Below are 19,608 nucleotides of genomic sequence, written 5' to 3'. Positions count from 1 at the left end.
AAGTATGAATTCCATTCTGGGCTCCTTGGAGGATGAGCAGGATATATGTGTGTGTGTGTACAAGTATGTTTTCCAGTGCTCATGCTTCTATTTCCATTAGATAGAGCACCATCCAGCAAGAGCTGAGCATGCCTGAATCCAATTGAAATCAATGGGGCAATAGCATTAACCTATGCTTTTTAAAAAAATGAATTGAATTGGGCATTGTGCCTCAGTTTGCTGTTATGCTGTTTGCTGTTCTCACCTTGTAAAGCTGGTTCTTCCTCTTCGTTGGTGTGTGTGTCCATGTCCACCAGCCAACTTTCTGCCCACTTCACGCCTTGACATAGGTAGGCTCTTCCATCTGAAAATTCACAGCAAAATTACTATTTCAAGTGCCGCAAGTCTTTTTGAATGTCAAAGGTGACTAACTGCCTTGAAGAGTTCTTTTGCGGTGTTACTGGAAAAGAAGTGAGAAACACTGTAAAATACTTTCCACACAGGAAAGATTAGTGCTATAAATTGGAAGAGATATGTTAAGTAAATAATTCTTTAGTTCACTCAGATCATTGGTAGGCTGGGGTGTGAACTGAAAATTTCCAGAGGTGATCAGTTTTGGGTCCTGATAACTTTGAGACCCTAAAGCTGGATAATGGGGACATATTCATTGCCCAGTGTCAGGGTGCCTCCCTGATGCCCCTCTTAATTCCAGGGAGGTGATTTGTTTTTATAGTTCTATGACAGTTTAGTCTCCAGGTTCTGGGAATTCATTCAGCTTTTACTTTCCCTCTCTGCCACCTTATAAATTATTTGTACTCAACATCTTTGGCTGCGTAGCCTCATGAGCACAGGATAGGTATCTATGTTCACGATATAAAATGAAACAAAACTTGACGTATAAAATGAAAACAAGAATAAGTTTATGATTTACTGATTAGAATAAAGATCTCTGCAAAGCAGGGCACACAAGCTTCTCTACCAAGTTAGTAGGTACATTAGCTGTTCTGGATAAAATATAGTGTATAGGAAGGTGAGATAACTGGGACAGAGGTATTTAAACTTGTTTTTGTAAACTTAGTGAATTTCTCCAGACCTTCTTGTCTGTTACTAGGAGCTGCCCAGAACACTGCTGGTTCTCCAGCCTCCACACATTTACCCTTCAAGTTACACACACACACACACACACACACCCTGAACAATCTCTCCTGTTCAGAACACACACCACAAACTCTCAGCCCCCAGCTCAAAAACACCTCCTACTTCCATGCAACTAAATCCAAATCTCTCTCTCCCCTCTCTGTCTCCACTGCCTTTCTTAAACACACCCCGCCCGAACCTTCTGTGCCTGGTTAGTAGGGTAACCCACATGCACACACTCACTCACCAGCTCCTATATACATCTCATCACACCCAGTAAGGGCCATTTTTGGGGTAACATCTTTTTCAAGGGGCAGAAACCTACTTGCAAAAGTGATATTGGTACTGCGATCAAATAGAGCCCAGTTAAGCCAGAGTTTAAAAGAACCAGTGGGATATATTTGATAACTACTCAAATTTAATATTTGTTATAAAAAATATGTCAGGGATATCGCTTTAAAGGGATGGTATCTTTGTGGGACTGCGAAGTGGACTCACGTGCCCTCTATAATGCTTTCTTGGAGTCCAGTTTACAAGACCTGAAAGACTCTTAAGTCTTTAGATCAAGAAATTTGTGAGGTGAGTGATCTTGAAGATATTTTCCACGACTTTCCACGTCTGTGAGGCCTCCCAAATCCCATTAGAATTGCAGAGGACAATTCTAGTCGACATAAACAATGTTGTGTTGCCCACAATGGGTATAAATAGTTTTTGAGCATTAAGACCAGCCCTGCAGGATCAAGCCCAAGACCTATCTAGTCCAGCATCTTGTAAAGCTACCAATCCACAATTGAACTTGTCCCTTTATCCAAGTATATTCATTGTATTACAGGGCTGATGTTCTCTACAAGCATGTATTCAGACTGTACTAACTTTTAAAACAGAAGCTCGGGACTTCAGTATATTATTAGTTTAATCTTTGTTTTCTCATCAAGTATTTGCTTTTTTGCAAATAAACATGGAATCAGGTGGAGAAATATACTCACGGAATTCTCAGTAATATGCCACTCAAATTATATAATTCTTCTTCAACTTTAGTTCAACTTGATACTCCTTTTCAAATCCCCTCTCAGCCATGAAGCTCACTGGGTGACCTTGTACCTGCTACGCACACTCAGTGTAACCTACTGGATACCTATGCTTGTTTTAGTGACAGTGTCCTCTGTTAATCAGACTTCTGCTTTGCCCTCCTAAGGCATCAAAACAGAAGACAGTCTGAGCCATTCACCAGGGCAGACCGGGTTCCTTAGCTATGGATCAAGCTTCAGCACTGCAACACCGGGACAAACACCCTACACCTACCAGATGCATGGTAAGTATGGCTCTATGTAGTTGAGAAGTTTTGTTTACTAAATTCTGCACCATCAAGCAGTTCCAGTTTTGATCATGTTCAGTGGTTGCTGTCATTTTATCCTGCAGGTTACAGTGCATGTGTTGGGGGGAAGCTAGAGTACTGTTTCGCAAACTTTTGTTACTTTGGACAAAGGCTGATAAATAAAGTATGCATGCCTCAAGGGACTGGGGGAACATGCTGATAGCCTGCATGCCACCCCTCAGCCCCTCTTTGCACATGCTGTTGCACATGCTGTTGCAGCCCTTAGAGTTCAGAGTGCTCACCATGCCCCAGAAGGACTCTGCAAGCTCAGAAACATGGGAGGAAAATCTCTTTTGTTTACGGAAGTGACTTTTGCATGCAGTGCTGTTGCTTTAATATTCCATGTGACTGTTCACCAATATCTTTAGAATATTGCAACTTATATCTAAGGTATCCAACTTATATGTGCAAGTAGCCTTCAGGGTCAAATTTGTGTCTCCCATGGAATTATTGGCACTCTTTGAATGTTGCTTCATTAGTGCTTATATATTCCCTTTTTAAAAAAACAAAACCTGAGGCAGTTTTTGAAGTTAAACTCATTTTAACTCGGGAACACTGTCCAGAGATGCACAGCTCCTTTCCTGATCCAAACCAAGTTTCCTTTAACTCCTCAAGAGAGGAAAGGCACTCCCCGCCCCTGCTTTTCTTTAACTAGCTCTTCATCTCTGGGGTTTGTTTACCTTTCCAAAGTGCCAGTGAAAGGTCTGGATGGGATGCTCAGAGCCTTCCTTCCTAGTTGCTACTGAGGAATGTGCTCTTAAAAAACTTTCCCACACTTAATGCACCTGGGAGGGTAGGCAGGGCTTTTTTTCGTTTCTTTTCTGGTCTTTCTTTTTTTCTGTGCCTTGCTTGTAACAAGTCACTTAAAGGAAAACAGGGTCTCTTTCTAATGCATGGCTTCACTAACACCTTGTACAGCCTCAGTGCTGTGTAGTCAGCAAGACTAATCAGAAAAGGGTGGTGATGAGAGAGGGTGGAACAGCTGTAGTGGCAGTCTCCTGTGCCAATCAAATCATGTAATTCATTGTGGGTGGGGCAGGGTGGATGGTGGCGTTCTTTCTCAATGTAACAGATGTGCTTGACCCTACAGCCAAGGAAAAATGTGTATTGTCTTGGTTTCTGACTTTGCCTGTAGCATTTGGTTTGGCTCATTTGCTAAAACTGCCCACACCTGTTTGTTCAGCAGCCATCTTTTTGCAGGGTAGCTGCTTTCTGCTTTGTGGCTTCTAGAAGTGTGGACTATGTACATGTGGTAATCTGATTTGGAGCTGATGTATGACTGGTCCCATCTTGCTAAGAAAACATGGAACTTGGTGCTGTTTTGGTCCCTTTCAGTTCTGTTTTAGATCCCCAAACTCTTCAAAGAATCCAGGGCGTTTTCCAGACTAGACCCTACAACGGGGTCAGGACGTATCTAAGATGTGTGCTTCCACACTTCCTGTGTCGTGACACCGCAGTCCCTATGCAGACAGCAGGGTGACATTCACATTTCCAATGCCTTGTTGCAAATTTAATCGCTGCGATATAGAGCAAGGACATCGTATATCCAGCATGAAAAAGCTGCTGTTTTTCCAGGTTGTTAGTTGCTTCGAGACTGCCCCCCCTGCTGTTTACGTTCCGAATGCAACTTGCCCGAACGGAGGCATTTTGCTGCTGTTCCAGCAGCTAGTCTGGAAAATGCCCTGGTGGGGAAGGCCAGTCTTGAGAGTTTGCACGGCACTAAATTATGTGGACTGTTCAGGAGTTCTCATGCTTATGCAGGGGAGCACAAGCAAAACAATATCTTTTGGATTTAGTTTCACTTTTCTTGCACACTGCTCTATTGCAAGTTGTAAAACAGCACATCTGTGGGAGGGAAAACACCTTTGGATCCACCCCTTTTATGCTATTTTTGTTTTAAGGGGCTGCTTTAAAGAAGGTGGTACAAACAGAGGCGCTCTTACTCCTGGACTTTGGACTCTTACCCCTCCTGGACTAACCCCCTGGGGCCCCCCAAATCCTCTTTAGTCTGTCCTGGGTGGTGTAGTTTGTGCCCTCAAGAACCTACATGTTAAAATATTGTGCTTAACTTGCAGTGGGCGCGGGCTCCAAAGTCCTTTGGGTCCAGTCTCCAGAGTTACCTGGATGCACCTCTGGGCACAAATAGTTGGTAGAAAGCTGCATTCCACTCCCTGTAAGAGAAAGTGTATGTAAATGGAGTAAAAAGATAGGGGGAAGCATACATTCCCAGGAGTAGCTCAGGAGCTACAGGTATCTCCCAGATTTATCTGAAGTAGCTTTCTGGGCCCTTTGGGCTTCCTTCTCCTTCTCTTCCCTTCGAGCCAATACTACGAATATGATTGGCTGGCTGAGTGCAGGCATGGCTGCTCTCTTTTTAATCTCTTTCTTTTCAGATGATCAGGGCTGCTTTTACTTTCTCTCTCATTAATTTCTTTCCATTTTCTTCGCCTACCAAGCAGCTTCTTTGCTCCCCTCCCGTCATGCAATAAAATTCTCCAGGAATTCAGGGGATTTGATCTTAAAATCTGTTATTCTGTGGGTGTCATTTTCTGTACAAGCTTCCATTTTTTGACTCATTCTGCCACCCCAAGCTGCCATTTTGTGACTGACTCTGCCTCCTCGAGCCACTATTTTCTGCTAGGAGCTCAGTTTGCCCATCCCTGTTCTGTCCTTTTTGAAGAGTGTTTGCCCCTAAAAATACATAAAAATGAAGTTAAAACCAGCCCATGTCTTCCTGGCACCAGCAAAAGCAGGATGCATAGTAGAAATGTGTCGGCATGTTGTGAGTCTGTGCTCCTACCAATTTTTCTGATAACCAGGTACAACCATTTACCGTGTGCAGACCATGTTGTGGTGGTGATAGTGTTTTTGGATTTATAAACTGCTTTCCTCCAAAAGGGTTCAAAGCGGTCTGCCGAAATAAGATTCCATAATATGCAGGTAATCACAGTCAATTAAAATAAAATAATTAAAAATCATCAAAACATAACCCGCAAACAACCTAAAGTCACAATAATCCAGCAATGAAAGATCAAGAATCAGGGGAAAGCACACCATAATAAAAGTGCACATCCTCTAGACAGGGCAATTTTGAAAGACTTTGCTGACACTGGTGTGGAAGCCTTTGTCCTCCTTTAACAAAGGTGACTTTGTAATGGCATGTTGCAACTGAGTTTTTTTATTTTTAGCATGGATGGAGATCAAAGTCCATTTCAGGTTAAAGAATGACTATCCACCAAAATAAAAATCAACAAGCATCTGTGGCTTGGTTGCAAACCATATACTGTATTGCTTCAATTGAATACTTGACATAAATCTTCCTGTACATGTTTAAGAATCTCCCCCAGTATTCATTGCACACATTAGCAGTGATGATTGGATGTTTCATTGACAGAGCTTTTTGGTATTTTTACGTGTATCCCCTGGAGGTCTTTGCCTCTGAAACTTGCTTATGTGCTTCAGTGGCATAATTTCAGCTCTTCCTTGAGAAATGTAAATTACTCTGTACCTTATAAACATTAGACCTGCTAACATAGTGGAAAGTGAAGGAGATGGAGAGACTGTGTTAGGCAAGCTGTCACTGAGATGCTTTAGCTTCATAAAATGAAAACCTCCATAGAAAATTAGTTGTCCCTTTTCCCCGGAGCTTCTCCCTCACAGCTGGTTTGCATTAGTTGCAGTCTAAGATGGTGGCGGCAGCGTTGTGCTTCATACCACAAGGAGTCAGGGGCGGGGGGAGAGGCCTCCTCTCAGGAGGGTTCAGGCCTCACTTTTTAACAATATAAATAAGTTTCCCTTGAACAGCAAGGTCCCTCTTTTTCAAGGACTTCAGAACACTCAAGGCTAAATATAAATATTTAGCTAAATATACTTTGGTTTAAAGGCTGTTATAAAGTGATTATGTGGTGAGGAAGATATGCAGGGTAGAAAGCGGGGAGGTCAGAAAGGCTGCCTCCTCATATGCTTCTGTCTAGATGGGAAATCCCATTTAGTTATTGCTTCGTGTACCATTGTTTAAAGCCGTAGTGACCCATTTTTTCAGCACTGTTAAACAGGACTATAAAACTGCTTTCACTGTAATTAGATGTCACCCCAGAGTATAGATTTGAACATGTGGTTGGGATCTGCCTTAGGCTATCTTGGGCTGTAGCCGTTTTCTTGGAGTGAAAAACTTTCCCACCTACTTCTTGCTTTTTGTCTTCTCCACCTTTTATCGGTTCTCAGCTCACTTCTGATATCAAAGCTGGAAAGCGAGAACAGCCAGTTGCTCCAGGCATTAAGTGAACAATGGGAGTGGGGAAGTTTCAGTGCCCCTTCCCAAGCTTTCCTCCTACAGCGAAAGTAAGACCTGCCATGGCTGCCACCACTTTATATATGAGCAGGGTGGGCACCTAAAAAGAAACATGTTTTCCACCATCACATCTAATTTGGATGTCTCTCCAGCTAGGCATTCATTCACCAGCACTTTGATTACATTCCCGGTGTTATAAGCAAAGTTAGGGAACCCACAAGAGCACTCTAGTTTTGAGGCATTCATCAGTTTATGTCACACTCATATTTGTTTCAGATGTTTTCAGTTAGTGGGTACCTTTTAAAAAGAAAGCCTTGATCCATCTTCACATTCCACACTAATTGAAAGAAGTTGGAAAACTTTGCCTCCCTATTTGAAAGCAGTGTCAAAAGCAAAGGGAAAATATATCACCAAGTTTGAGGAATATATATTTCATAGTCTTAGAAGTAGTAAAGTTCACAAAATAAGGTTATCTGATAGGCTGTACCTGAGAGACCAATTTATTATTACGGTAGTTGATGTAGTAATGTGCAGTAGCTGATCACCTAATGAGCCCTGATAATCTGAGGGTGGTTTTGGGGGGCAAAAAGTTCCAACTCTGGTCTTCACACACAAGAAGAACCTCTGTTCAACTCTGTAAACTCAGGCAGCCGCGGTTTCCATTTTTGAAGTCAGGAGCTGGGTCCAAGGATCGAAAGAGCTATCCCAGCATGTATTGTACTACTAGGAGACTGTGAACACTTAATTACATCATCAGCTGTCCCCTGATTGGCAACAAAGGGGCGGGAGGCAGGACCAGCTGTACTGAAGGCATTGCAAGCAAAGGATCACAGCACAGCACATTCACAGATATCCCCTGTAGCCACAGCGCTCTATTATAATCATGGCTGCTGCTTCCCAAATTGGAATTTGGTAGTGCATTTGCTGCTACCAAAGGCAAATGCACCCAGATGACCAAAACATTATGGTAGCAGCACTCAGTTTTCGTCCTACCTGAGTTAAGAACAAGGCAGAAGCTCTGGGTTACCCAGATTTGAGTGAGCTGGGTTGGAGAGATTCCTCTGGGTTCACACCACCATGAGTTCTTGGGTATGCTGCCTTCTATTATCTTTTTCATGATCATGTGAATGGGCTCAATAATTTATTATGCAACATCATAAGTGGATAGACGTTTTTATCCATTATACTTTATACTACACTATATTTATCCATTATAAATACACTATACTACACTATATTTATCCATTATACTTTCAGTGGCCGACATGTTCTACAGTGTTACAAGGGCAGAGCAAGAGCTATGCCCTCGCAGAGAGGCTGCTATTGAACTCAACCAAAAGCTTGTCATGCCTGATCACTTGTGCAGGAAGAGAAGGAGCAATTTTTGCTGCTCTTTACTCTCTGCAAAAGTACTTTTTGGCTTAAAAAATAGGGAGGGGAGAGAAGCAATAGTTGTTGCCCGCCCATGAGTGTGTGATCAACTGTGTGACAAATCTTTGACTAAGTTCTGCAGAAGTTTCTCTGGGAAGGTGCAGCTCTTTCTCCACCCTTGTAATGCTGTGGGACATGTTGGTCAGTGTCCTCAAATGAAATTGATGGCAATAGGTACATCTCAAGAAACCTCTTCACAGAACACATAACTGATTTATGGAATTCAGCGTCATGAGATAATGATAATGGCCATTGCCTTAGATGGCTTTAAAAGAGGATTTGGCAAGGTCATGGAGAAATCTGTTGATGACTTTTAATCATATTGACTGTCCAGAACTGCTAGACCACTGAATCTCAGTTGCGGAAGGGCGGCAGCAGTGGAGGACTTTTGCCTTCGTGCTTGTGGGCTCCCTGGAAGCATCTGGTTGGCTATGTGGGAAGCGGATGTTGAACTAGATGGACCTTGATCTTGCTTTTGAAGAGCACGAGTAAGGGCATGACCTTAGCAAGATAAGTTTTCATAGGCAGTGCAGACTTGAAGTGTTAGTCACTTGTGTTGGGAGAAAATTGATTTGCTGTGCATTCTCACTCTCTCATATTGGTGAACTACTGTAATTTTGTCTGAGACAAGAACACGGTATGCAATAGGTTTAGTGCTTTCCATCTGTGGAAAAGGAATTCTAGATTTTGTCTATAGTAAGCAGCTGTCTCTTGTTCGCACATATGGCAGGAATGGAGTGCACTGGAAATGTGATAGCCCAGAGAAAGATACATGCGTAAAACTTCTCACATGTGAAATTCATCTTTCATTTTAAACACCAAGAACTTTGAATCGATACATCATGGGAAAGGAACCAATTTTCATTAGTCGAATTGAATCAAACTGGCAACTGCAGTAAAGTAAATACAGAGACATAGGCCAAAAATGCTAATAAAATAGACATCTAAAAACTTGTATATTGCTTTTCCTTTCTCCCTTCCCCAACTGTATTTAATATATTTTAAAAGTAGAAAGGTATTGTAGGACAAGCTTCCAGACTGCAATCTATGGTTATTAATGGCATTCAACATTCGGTAGAGCTAATCCAAATCCACAACAGGAGATTCCTGTCTAAAGGTTTAGGCTGGTGGTGCTGGGAGACTTCAGTGTTCACTTTGGGACCAATTTGTCCAGGGTGGCTCAGAAGTTCATAGCAGCCATGACAGCTATGGGCCAATCTCAAGTGGTCTCAGGGCCAACATACATTGCTGGTTACACGCTTGATTTGGTCTTTCACTCTGATCAGGGAGGTGTTCCGTGGGTGGGGAATCCTGTGACTCCCCCATTGTCATGGACAGACCACCATCTGGTTAAGGTTGGACTCACAATCACTTCCCACCTTCACAGGGGCGAGAGACCTATTAGGATGATCCGCCCGAGAAGGTTATTGGATCCAATAGGATTTCAAGAAACCTTGAAGGGATTTAGTGTTGGCTCTGCTGGTGATCCTGTTGATACCCTGGTGGAGAATTGGAACAGCAAACTCACCAGAGCAGTAGCCATGATTGCTCCTAAGTGTCATCTCCTACCCGCTTCAGAATTGGCCTCTTGGTATACGGAAGAACTATGGGGACTGAAGCAATGAGGTAGACGACTGGAGCGCAAGTGGAGGAAGACTCAGCTTGAATCTGACAGATTGCAACATAGAGCTCATTTGAAGACCTATGCTCAGGCGATACGTGCGGCAAAGAAGCTATTATTTTCTGCCCATATTGCATCCGCAAGTTTACATCCGGCAGAGTTGTTCAGGGTTGTGAGAGGGCTAGTATGTGCCCCTCCTCCCTTGAATCAGAATCTGGAACCATCTTTTACCCACTGTGATGTGTTTAATGAATTCTTTATGGAAAAAATCTCTCATATTCGGGCCGACTTAGACTCCACCTCTACAATTACTTCAGTATCTGATGTGGAGATGTCCAGCAACTCCTCTTGTGTGATTAGGTTGGATCAGTTCCAGTTTGTGACTCCTGCGGATGTGGACAAGCTGATTGGAACAGTGCGGCCTAGCACCTATTCTCTTGACCCTTGCCCAACATGGCTTATATTATCTGGCAGGGGGTTGTTGTAGAGATCCTAGTAGAGATTATAAATGTGGATTATAAATGAGATTATAAATCCCTTCTCTGAGGGAAGGTAGGCTTAAGGAGGCAAGTCTTAAGGAGGCAATTCTTAGACTGCTTCTGAAGAAGCCTACCTTGGATCCCTCAGAGTTGAGTAACTACAAGCCTGTCTCCGTAGCTGGGCAAGGTAATTGAGAGGGTGGTGGTCTCCCAGTTTCAGACAGTTTTGGAGGAAACTGATTATCTTGACCCATTTCAAACTGGCTTTTGGGCTGGCTATAGGGTGGAGACTGCCTTGGTCAGCCTGATGGATGATCTCCAATTGGGAATGGACAGAGGAAGTGTGACTCTGTTGGTCCTTTTGGACCTCTCGGCAGCTTTCGATACTATCAACCATAATATCCTTCTGGAGCGTCTGAGGGGGTTGGGAGTTGGAGGCACTGCTTTGCGGTGGTTCCACTCCTACCTCTCGGGCAGATTCCAGATGGTGTCCCTTGGAGACTGCTGTTCTTCAAAATCTGAACTTTTGTATGGTGTCCCTCAGGGCTCCATATTGTCTCCGATGTTGTTTAACAATTACATGAAACTGCTGGGAGAGATCATCAGGAGATTTGGTGCAGGCTGCTATCAGTATGCTGCCTTGATACTGCTGCCCAGAACAAAACTCATTCCGCACACAGTTGAAAAAGATTCTCCCTGATGAGAGTGCATTTTTGGCAGCTGGACATGCATGCATGTTTTTGCAGAATAACTTTATTCCATTGCAGCTAGATCCCTCACTGGGTCTATGAAAGCAGTTGCTGTATCTAGAATAACAGTCACCATTCATCAGACCTGTTGCTACAGCTACAGCCTAGCCCCCACCCTGTTAAATGACTAAGTAGGAAAGCACCATCCAGTTTCAGGGTTGCTGCAGCATTTAACTAAGTACCTCCCCCTCTCATTAACTGAAGATACATCAGGACCCGTTTTCCCTCTAACAGGGATTCCCAGATGTTATTGACTACATCTCCCATAAACCCCAGCCAAAGGCCGTTGTAGCTGGGAATGCTGGGAGTTATAGTGAACAACATCTGGGAATCCCTGTTAGAGGGAACACTGAGCAGATCTGGAAGATATGCCTCTTTAAGCATTAGTAAGACTGAGTAGGAGAAATGTTGGTATGTATTGGGGAGACTGTTTTTCTCAGGTGCAAGTGAGAAGCAGGAGGAGGAGAGTGTGTAGGATTTGTTTATATTGATCTATGAACCATAACATTGTATTCCGTTGGTTGTTGTGAAGTTGTTTAGTTTTTTCCTGGGGGGAAAGAAAGGTAGTAAGGGTTAAAAATAAAATATTTGAAGTGTGTGTGTGTTTAGATTGTTAGATACAAATGTTAGGAAAGCTAAGGAAGATGCACTCTTCGCTGTAATAATCAAAACCACTATCAAATAATCAAAACCAATGCAAGTCTTCCCCCCCCCCCGTGCTGCTCAACCAGCCTGCTGTAACTGTAGTGTGCAGCAACCATATCTAGTGAAGGGTGGGGGAATATTGAGATGTTGTAGCTTGTATTTCCATCTAGTGTGCATCCTGGTAGCTGACATGTAAGTGGATTAGCAGCCAGTGCAACTTTGGAGAAGCAAAGTTGTGTTAATGATTACATGCTTCAGTATTGCAAATTTCTTTGGAGTCTGTATGTTGTGTGCTGAAGATGCCTAAGATCATATGTTCCATTACATTGATGCTCTTACCTCTGTGTGATGTCGCCTTTATTATGGAATCTACCTGTGAAGACGTTAGAGTGTGGAAAATATACTTCTGGCCTCCATACTAGATAATAGTGGTCTCAGAAAATATGAAACATAAGAACAACCCTGCTGGATCAGGCTGAAGGCCTATCTAGTTCAGCATCCTGTTTCACACAGTGGCCCACCAGGTGCCTCTGAGAAGCCCACAGGCAAGAGGTGAGGGCATGCTCCTTTGCAACTGGTATTTAGAGGAATCTTGCCTCTGAGGCTGGGGGTGGCCTATAGCCACCAGACTAGTAACTATTTATAGACTCCTCCTCCATGAATTTGTCTTCAGTCTCTTTTAAAGCCATCCAAGCTAGTGGCCATCACTGCATCTTGTGGCAGAGAATCCATAGATTAATTATGCTCTGTTTAAAAAAAGTACTTCCTTTTGTTGGTCCTGAATTTCCTGGCCTTCAGTTCCATGGAATGGGCCCTGGTTCTAATGCTGTGACAGAGAGAGAAACATTTATCTCTGTTCACTCTCTCTATTCCATGCATAATTTTATACACCTCTAACATGTCTCTGCATGGTTGCCTCTTTTTCAAACTAAAAAGGCCCATATGCTGTAGCCTTGCCTCATGAGGAAGGTGCTCTAGGCCCCTCATCATCTTGGTTGCCCTCTTCTGCAACTTTTCCAGTTCTACAGTGTCCTCCTTAAGATGCAGTGACCAGAATTGTACACAGTATTCCAAATGTGTGCATACCACAGGTTTGTATAAGGTTTGATATTAGCATTTTTATTTTCAATCCCCTTCCTAATGATCCTTAGCATGGAATTTGCCTTTTTCATAACTGCCGTGAAGTGAATCGACACTTTCAACGAGCTGTCCATCATGACCCCACGATCTCTCTCTCTCTTGATCAGTCACTGACAGCTCAGACCCCATCAGGGTATATGAGAAGTGGGGGGGGGGGTTGCCCCATTATGCATCATTTTACATCTGCTTACATTGAACCGCATTTGTCATTTTGTTGCCCACTCCCCCCCAGTTTGGAGAGCTCCTTTTGGAGCTCCTCACAATCTGTTTTGGATTGTGAGGAGCTAAATACACCCTAAATAGTTTCATCTGCAAATTTGTCCACTTTGCTGCTTATCCCAACTTCTAGTTCATTTATAAACAAGTTGTCCCAATGCAGATCCCTGGGGGACCCTACTTCTTTCTTTCCTCCGTTGTGAAAACTGTCCATTTATTCCTACCCTTCAACCAGTTACCAATCCACACATGAACTTGTCCCCTTATTCCATGACTGCTAACTTTACTCAAGAGCCTTTGGTGGGGAACGTTGTTAAAAGCTTTTTGGAAGTCCAAGTATACTACGTCAATTGGACCACCTTATTCACACTAGAGATGTGCAAACAGGTTTGAATTTAAACCGTTTCATTTCAAACTTGAACCAAACAGGGCATTGAATTGGCAATGCCGGTCCGAGCTCGATCCAAACAGAGCCTGGTTCTATTCGAAATGGTTCAAACTGGTTCGAGCCTCCAAAACTGGCAGGTTTTCTGCTTCCAATGAACTGGCAGGTTTTCTGCTTCCCTATGACACTACTAGCTATATGCTCCTCAAATTTTCTTTTTGCATCCCTTATTGTTTAATTTAACCATTCCTGATATAAGCAATACGTTTTTAACGCAAATTTTAGGAGCAAGCAAATACGAAAGAGAACAACCAAAAAGCAGTTCCACTCATGCTAAAAGGTGTTCCGGCAGATGGCTGGCTAGAACTCTATCATCAGGGAGTTCCAAAGAAAATAACAAAACATAGGTGAAAGATTAGTCCTCTGTGGTGTTGCATCTTGCCCCCTCTAGCCTTCCCTCTGCTCTCATATCCCAACATCTCTGTCCATGACTTTCACTTCTCCAACTCCACCACCCTTAACATCTGAAGCTCTCTCATTCCCCCTCTCAAACACCTTTTCCCTTTCTTTTCCCCTTATGCCTGGAACTGCATTCTAGAACACCTCTACTTGCTCTTCCTTCAAAACACCTCTCTTATATCTTTTGAAACCCACCTTTTCCATGAGGCTCCCCTTTGGCACAATGCCCCAGTTCCCATACCCTATGGTAACTAAAACTAAGAACATAAAACTTAAAATCATATTTGCTTCCCCTTTATATGCCCATCTCCCTCTTCTTCCACTGTTGTCTCCCTTGTGTCCCATGTTAAGATTGTAAGCTTCTCTGGGCAGGTCCATGACTCCCTATACTTTGCAGAGCAACATGGGTATTGATAGTGCTATAGAAATAAGAATAATATCCTATATGGTTTAGGGCTGTGCCAAAAATTTTCAGGGGAGAAGTTCTGGCTTCACTTTCTGGGAGTCAGAATCAAAGTGGTGGGGTTGGGGGATGGATACAGGCTTACCTTTTTTGCTGACTTCCCCATTTTTGCCACTGCCACCAATTCCATAGTGGTACTCCTTCTGGTAGCTGCTAGCTTCCTGTTGGACACAGTGTTATTCATGGGCATTCTGGTGGCAGCTGTCAGAAGGAGCAAGCACCACTGCCACCTCCAGTCAGCCCCCTCCTTTCATACCCTTTTCCTTCGATTTTGCTCCCCACTTGAAAATCACCAAAATCACACATGGGGTGGCAAAAATGCCGTTTCAGCTCAGTCTTAACTTATTGTTACTATTAACAATATTTGTTACTGTTTACAATAATAATTGTATTATGGTATAACTGCTCACACTTTTAAAAAACAATTGATCAGCCATTGAGAGAGAGGTTTCTTGAATAGGACCATTCATAATTGCAATTGCTCTTTAAGTGGCTGCATAAAATAACTTCTTCTTCTTCTTTTTTTGGAGAGCTGTTTGTTTTTATGCAGAGATCAATACATGCTAAAGCACAAAACACTTCTGTGTAATACACTCTGTGCCACATAATTCTGTGCTGCAGATTGGCTCCTATTCCATCTAGATTTTTAAGGTGCTCTTTACTGCAGTTTTCAAACTTTCCAAGATACAGATACATGCAGAGCTTATTGGAAGGAATCGTTATGCCAAACAGCAGACAGTTTGAGCAATATGACAAGGCCTGCATATGGGTTTAGTTATCTTTTGCTTTTGCAGGTTGCTTTCAAGTTGAAGTATCCCCCACTGACAGCCATGTAACATTTTATGTACTCCTTTGCTCAGTGAATGGAGGGATTGCTGCAGAATTTTGAACCCTTAACAAGCCACTAGAGCATTCTTGGTGGGAGGTAATTTTGTTGAGCTCTTAACCTCTCGATCGCAGAGTATCATCTTGGAGAATATATTTACTGCAGGAAACATTTGTCTGTCAGGCACTTAGGAACTGTGAACAGCCTTTTACAATGTCCAGTTTTCTCCATAGCCAAATATGATGTACAAATATGGGAATTTGTACATTTTGCTGGGTGCAGTGCATGAATTCCTTCTGTGTTAAGATGAAGCTACCTTAATTTTGACATTCTTACTGTGCGGGTTAATGCTGTTCTGATGCTTTTCAGCAGTAGATCTCCCCTCCCCCGCCATATTTGTAGTTTTTCTAGAATGCTGCATTGTGCCACAAAAGGTCACAATTTAATTCCTGAAATCTTTACTTGCAAGAATCTTGGGAAGCAGAGATTGGAAAGTTCTCTGGAAAGCTGCTGCTGGTTGGAGTGGACAGTGCTGGTATGGGAAAGCCCTCCACTTTGAAACCCTGGAGGGTCTCTGAGTAGACAGTACTTTGGTATGTGGACTAATGGTCTGACAACTTAATGGTAAAGCAACTCCATATGTCCATAATCTTCAGGAAAGTGTAAAACGTTAGGTTAGCATCCCCACTAGTATTTTCACAAATGGAAGATGTTTTGCTCAGGCGAGGGGGGGAATTTGCTAATCCTTTTTCCTCTGCAGTCCACTGCACCTCCAAAAATTAGCACTCCTGAGGGCCCTGAAACCCTTGGTGACACATTTTAGGGGGGCATGGCAAGTGCAAAGGGAAGTGGGGTTGATGTAAAATGCCTCAATGAGCAAGTGGAATTTCTTCTGTTTGCAAAAGTACTTATTGGGGTGTTGTCCGAAGTCTGTAACCCTTCCATCAAAGTGAGGCAGTTCACACTTCATGACTCATTGTTGGGTGGTGGTGGTTAAGGAACATGAGAACATAGGAAGCTGTCATATACTGAGTCAGACCATTGGTCTATCTAGCTCAGTATTGTCTACACAGACTGGCAGCGGCTTCACCAAGGTTGCAAGCAGGAATCTCTCTCAGCCCTATCTTGGAGATGCCAGGGAGGGAACTTGAAACCTTCTGCTCTTCCCAGAGCAGCTCCATCCCCTGAGGGGAATATCTTACAGTGCTCATACATGTAGTCTCCCATTCAGATGCAACCAGGGTAGACCCTGCTTAGCTAATGGGAGAAGTCATGCTTGCTACCACAAGACTAGCTCTCCTCTCCTACTCTGCAAGTGATGACTTGCATGTATGATTGAGCCAGTACACGCAGAATGTTTATATCCCATTATGTCAGCTCAGATGCCTTTATGTGGTGTGAATCTGTTCACATATTCAGCTGCAAATACCTGAGTGATGAGTAATCAGGTTATGTGTGAACAGGCCCATGGCTGCATGCAAATAAATGACTCATTGATTTCTGTGTAATTTGTGTGTAGGTCTTAATGGCATGGCTTGAAGGCACATGGTACAGCAACTGTGTTGCAATACGACAATAACAAAAAGTTTCTAAAGCGGTTTGCATAGATAGATAGATAGATAGATATAAACAAACAAACAAACAAAATGGCTCTCTTTCCCCAGAGGGCTCACAATCTAAAAAAAGAAACATAGACACCAGCAGCAGCCACTGGAAGGATGCTGTTCTGGGGATGGATAGGGCCAGTTGCTCTCCTCCTGCTAAATAAAGAGAATCGTCACTTTAAAAAGGTGCCTCTTTGCTCAGTTAGCAGGGGCAGATCTGGGTTTGATCACTGCCTGGATGGTAGACTTCCTGGGCACTTTATGTACATCCAGTTATGTTACAGAATGGAAGAGAGGCAGGATAGAATCGTGATTATAAATAAATGAAATCTCCTTAAATCACCACAAAAGATCCTGCAGCAATTTAAAACTTTCCACAGGAAAGAAGTACAAATACAGGGCAAATTAGGTTGCATTAGGTAGAGGGAGGAATCCGGGAATAGAACTAAACATACACATAGCAATAGCAATTACATTTATATACCGCTCTATAGCTGAAGCTCTCTAAGCGGTTTACAATGATTTAGCATATTGCCCCCAACATTCTGGGTACTCATTTTACCGACCTCAGAAGGATGGAAGGTTGAGTCAACCTTGAGCCCCTGGTCAGGATCGAACTTGTAACCTTCTGGTTACAGGGCGGCAGTTTTACCACTGCGCCACCAGGGGCTCTGGTGCACATGTGCACACTTCAGTCGGGTCATAGTCCACTTTTTTGGCACAGGATTTAGTTTTCATTGATATTTGTGAAAATGCAGCATGCACACTGGCCTACATGATGTGCAATGCTGCCATTGGTAAGCACCAAGAGGCACTTCACACATTTCAGGCAGCCCTGGCGTTGTTGTGCAATAGTGTTGTTGCACAAATGCTTAAAACAGCACACTCACAGTTAGGCAACGCTGTTTATGTTGGAGGCCAATGTAAGTAGCACTGTGCAACTGTGGGCACACGGTTTTAAGTAGTTACATAGAACTGAAGCTGTCTTACGCAATGTCAGATCATTGGTCCATATAGCTCAGTATTGTCTGCATTGATTGGCAGCAGCCCTCCAAGTTTTTAGGCAGGAGTTTTTCCTAGGTGTACCTGTAGATGCTCGGTATTGAACCAGGAACTTTCTGCATGTAAAGCAGATTATCTACCACTGAACTACAGCCCTATCTCTGGTTGAGTCGTGCAACTGTGCTCTTGCAGCACAGTGCCAGGGTTGCCAGCAATGTGTGCAGCAGTACCAGCATGCATTGCACATCATGTGAACCATTTTTCAGCAGCCCCATGTATGCCTAGTGGTGCTGTATGTAATTGGACTCAAACATGTAAGTCTAACGGAGTTCAAAACCCACACATTTCTAAAAAGCTGTCAGCAAGTATTTTAAAATAGCAATTGCTGTGAAAAATGATCTTCTATTGTTTCAATCTTGGTCATGAAAAAAATACATACTTTGCAATCCTTGCTTATTGCAGTGTATGGAAGTACTGGAAAGAAAAGCATTGACTTTGGAACAACCTTCTATGGTTTGTGACTATAGTAACTAAACAGCTTGCCTACGTAGCAACCAGGGTTGCTAGTTGGCGGGGAAAGCCCTTCAGTTACTGGCAACGGCATCAGCTTTACTGCTATGTGTATATATATTCTAATACCAAGGTTGTAATGCACACGCACAAACTAAAACAAGTTAAAAATCTTAAAACTTCTTCAGCATGCTGACTTTTCCAAGACCCAAACCTCTTAACTACATGCTTGGCATAGTTACTTTTTTCACAGGGTGGCTTTACTATTTCCATTTTCAGCTTTCAGTAATGGGAGCTTCAGTACTGCCAGTGGTTGTATTGAACTTGGCTTTGTTGTGCTGAAAATTCCTTCCCAATGGGATTTCACTGGAACATGGCCTGAATTAGGGCAGAAATAAAATCTAGTCCAAGATTTATGCACATCAAGTGTGATGCAGGAAAAATAAGCATGGTGTTTTGTTTGATGAAATTTCCACATGTGACAGAATTAGGATTTGAGAATGTGTGTTTTCATTCTTCAACCAAAAAAATAAAAATAAAAAATTCTAGGCCTCATGTTTAGGGATCTGCATTTAAAAGCATGCAGGCTGTGAAAAGATCTGGAATTTGAAGATTTCTACTTCTTTTGTGGCTATTTTCATTTCCTCATATATTCCGTTATATTCTAATACTCCAAACCTGCACAACATATGGCCCCTCTGTTTTTTATATATACACACCCCAAGTGCTATACCTGGCCAAATGCTTCATAGCCATTTTTGTGACTCTCCTGAGGCTGCAAAGCAGGAGTGTTATCAAGCTCCCAGGGGTGCATAAGTCATGGCTGCTTGGAGTGTATGGCCTTGGGGTCCATAACATCCTAAAGGTTAAGTAAAGTGTGCCGTCGAATTGGTGTCAACTCCTGGCGACCACAGAGCCCTGTGGTTGTCTTTGGTAGACTACTTGAGGGGTTTACCACTGCCATCTCCCAAGCAGTGTGAGATGATGCTTTTCAGCATCTTCCTATATTGCTGCTGCCTGATATAGGTGTTTCTGGGAAACATACCAGCAGGGATTTAAACCAGCAACCTCTGGCTTGCTAGTCAAGTCATTTCCCCGCTGTGCCATTAGTCATAACATCCTACACTATTCTATATTTTCTGTAGGATGTCAATGTGATTGAAGCAGAGAATCTGTTGGCAGGGCCCTGACATCTTACTTCTGCTCCTCTGAGACAAGTTTCAGGCAGAGAGAGCTACAGGGCCTGGTGGCTTGTTCATTTTTGTGCGCTTCAGCACCACTCACGGCTAGAGGAGA

The 19,608-nt window shown here is 43.0% G+C and overlaps 1 protein-coding gene and 1 long non-coding RNA gene across 11 annotated transcripts in view; one reads left to right on the top strand and one right to left on the bottom strand.

Moving 5' to 3' along the window:
* The window catches only part of EYA2 (EYA transcriptional coactivator and phosphatase 2), a 210,011-nt gene that overhangs the window by 109,051 nt on the left and 81,352 nt on the right, over positions 1 to 19,608 (top strand). For all 10 annotated transcript variants that reach the window (XM_053247346.1, XM_053247336.1, XM_053247340.1 and 7 more), the window contains one exon: positions 2,312 to 2,428. In XM_053247346.1, the coding sequence (XP_053103321.1) occupies positions 2,312 to 2,428 (117 nt within the window). The remainder of the gene's footprint in view (positions 1 to 2,311; positions 2,429 to 19,608) is intronic.
* The window catches only part of LOC128323714 (uncharacterized), a 57,754-nt gene that overhangs the window by 625 nt on the left and 37,521 nt on the right, over positions 1 to 19,608 (bottom strand). Inside the window, exon 3 of the long non-coding RNA XR_008306440.1 lies at positions 245 to 343. This is a non-coding gene — a long non-coding RNA (uncharacterized LOC128323714). The remainder of the gene's footprint in view (positions 1 to 244; positions 344 to 19,608) is intronic.

Source organism: Hemicordylus capensis, chromosome 4, assembly GCF_027244095.1.
Source record: "Hemicordylus capensis ecotype Gifberg chromosome 4, rHemCap1.1.pri, whole genome shotgun sequence".
Taxonomy (NCBI): Eukaryota; Metazoa; Chordata; class Lepidosauria; order Squamata; family Cordylidae; genus Hemicordylus; species Hemicordylus capensis.
Note: the sequence above shows the minus strand (reverse complement) of the source record. Positions and strands in the feature narration are given on the sequence as shown.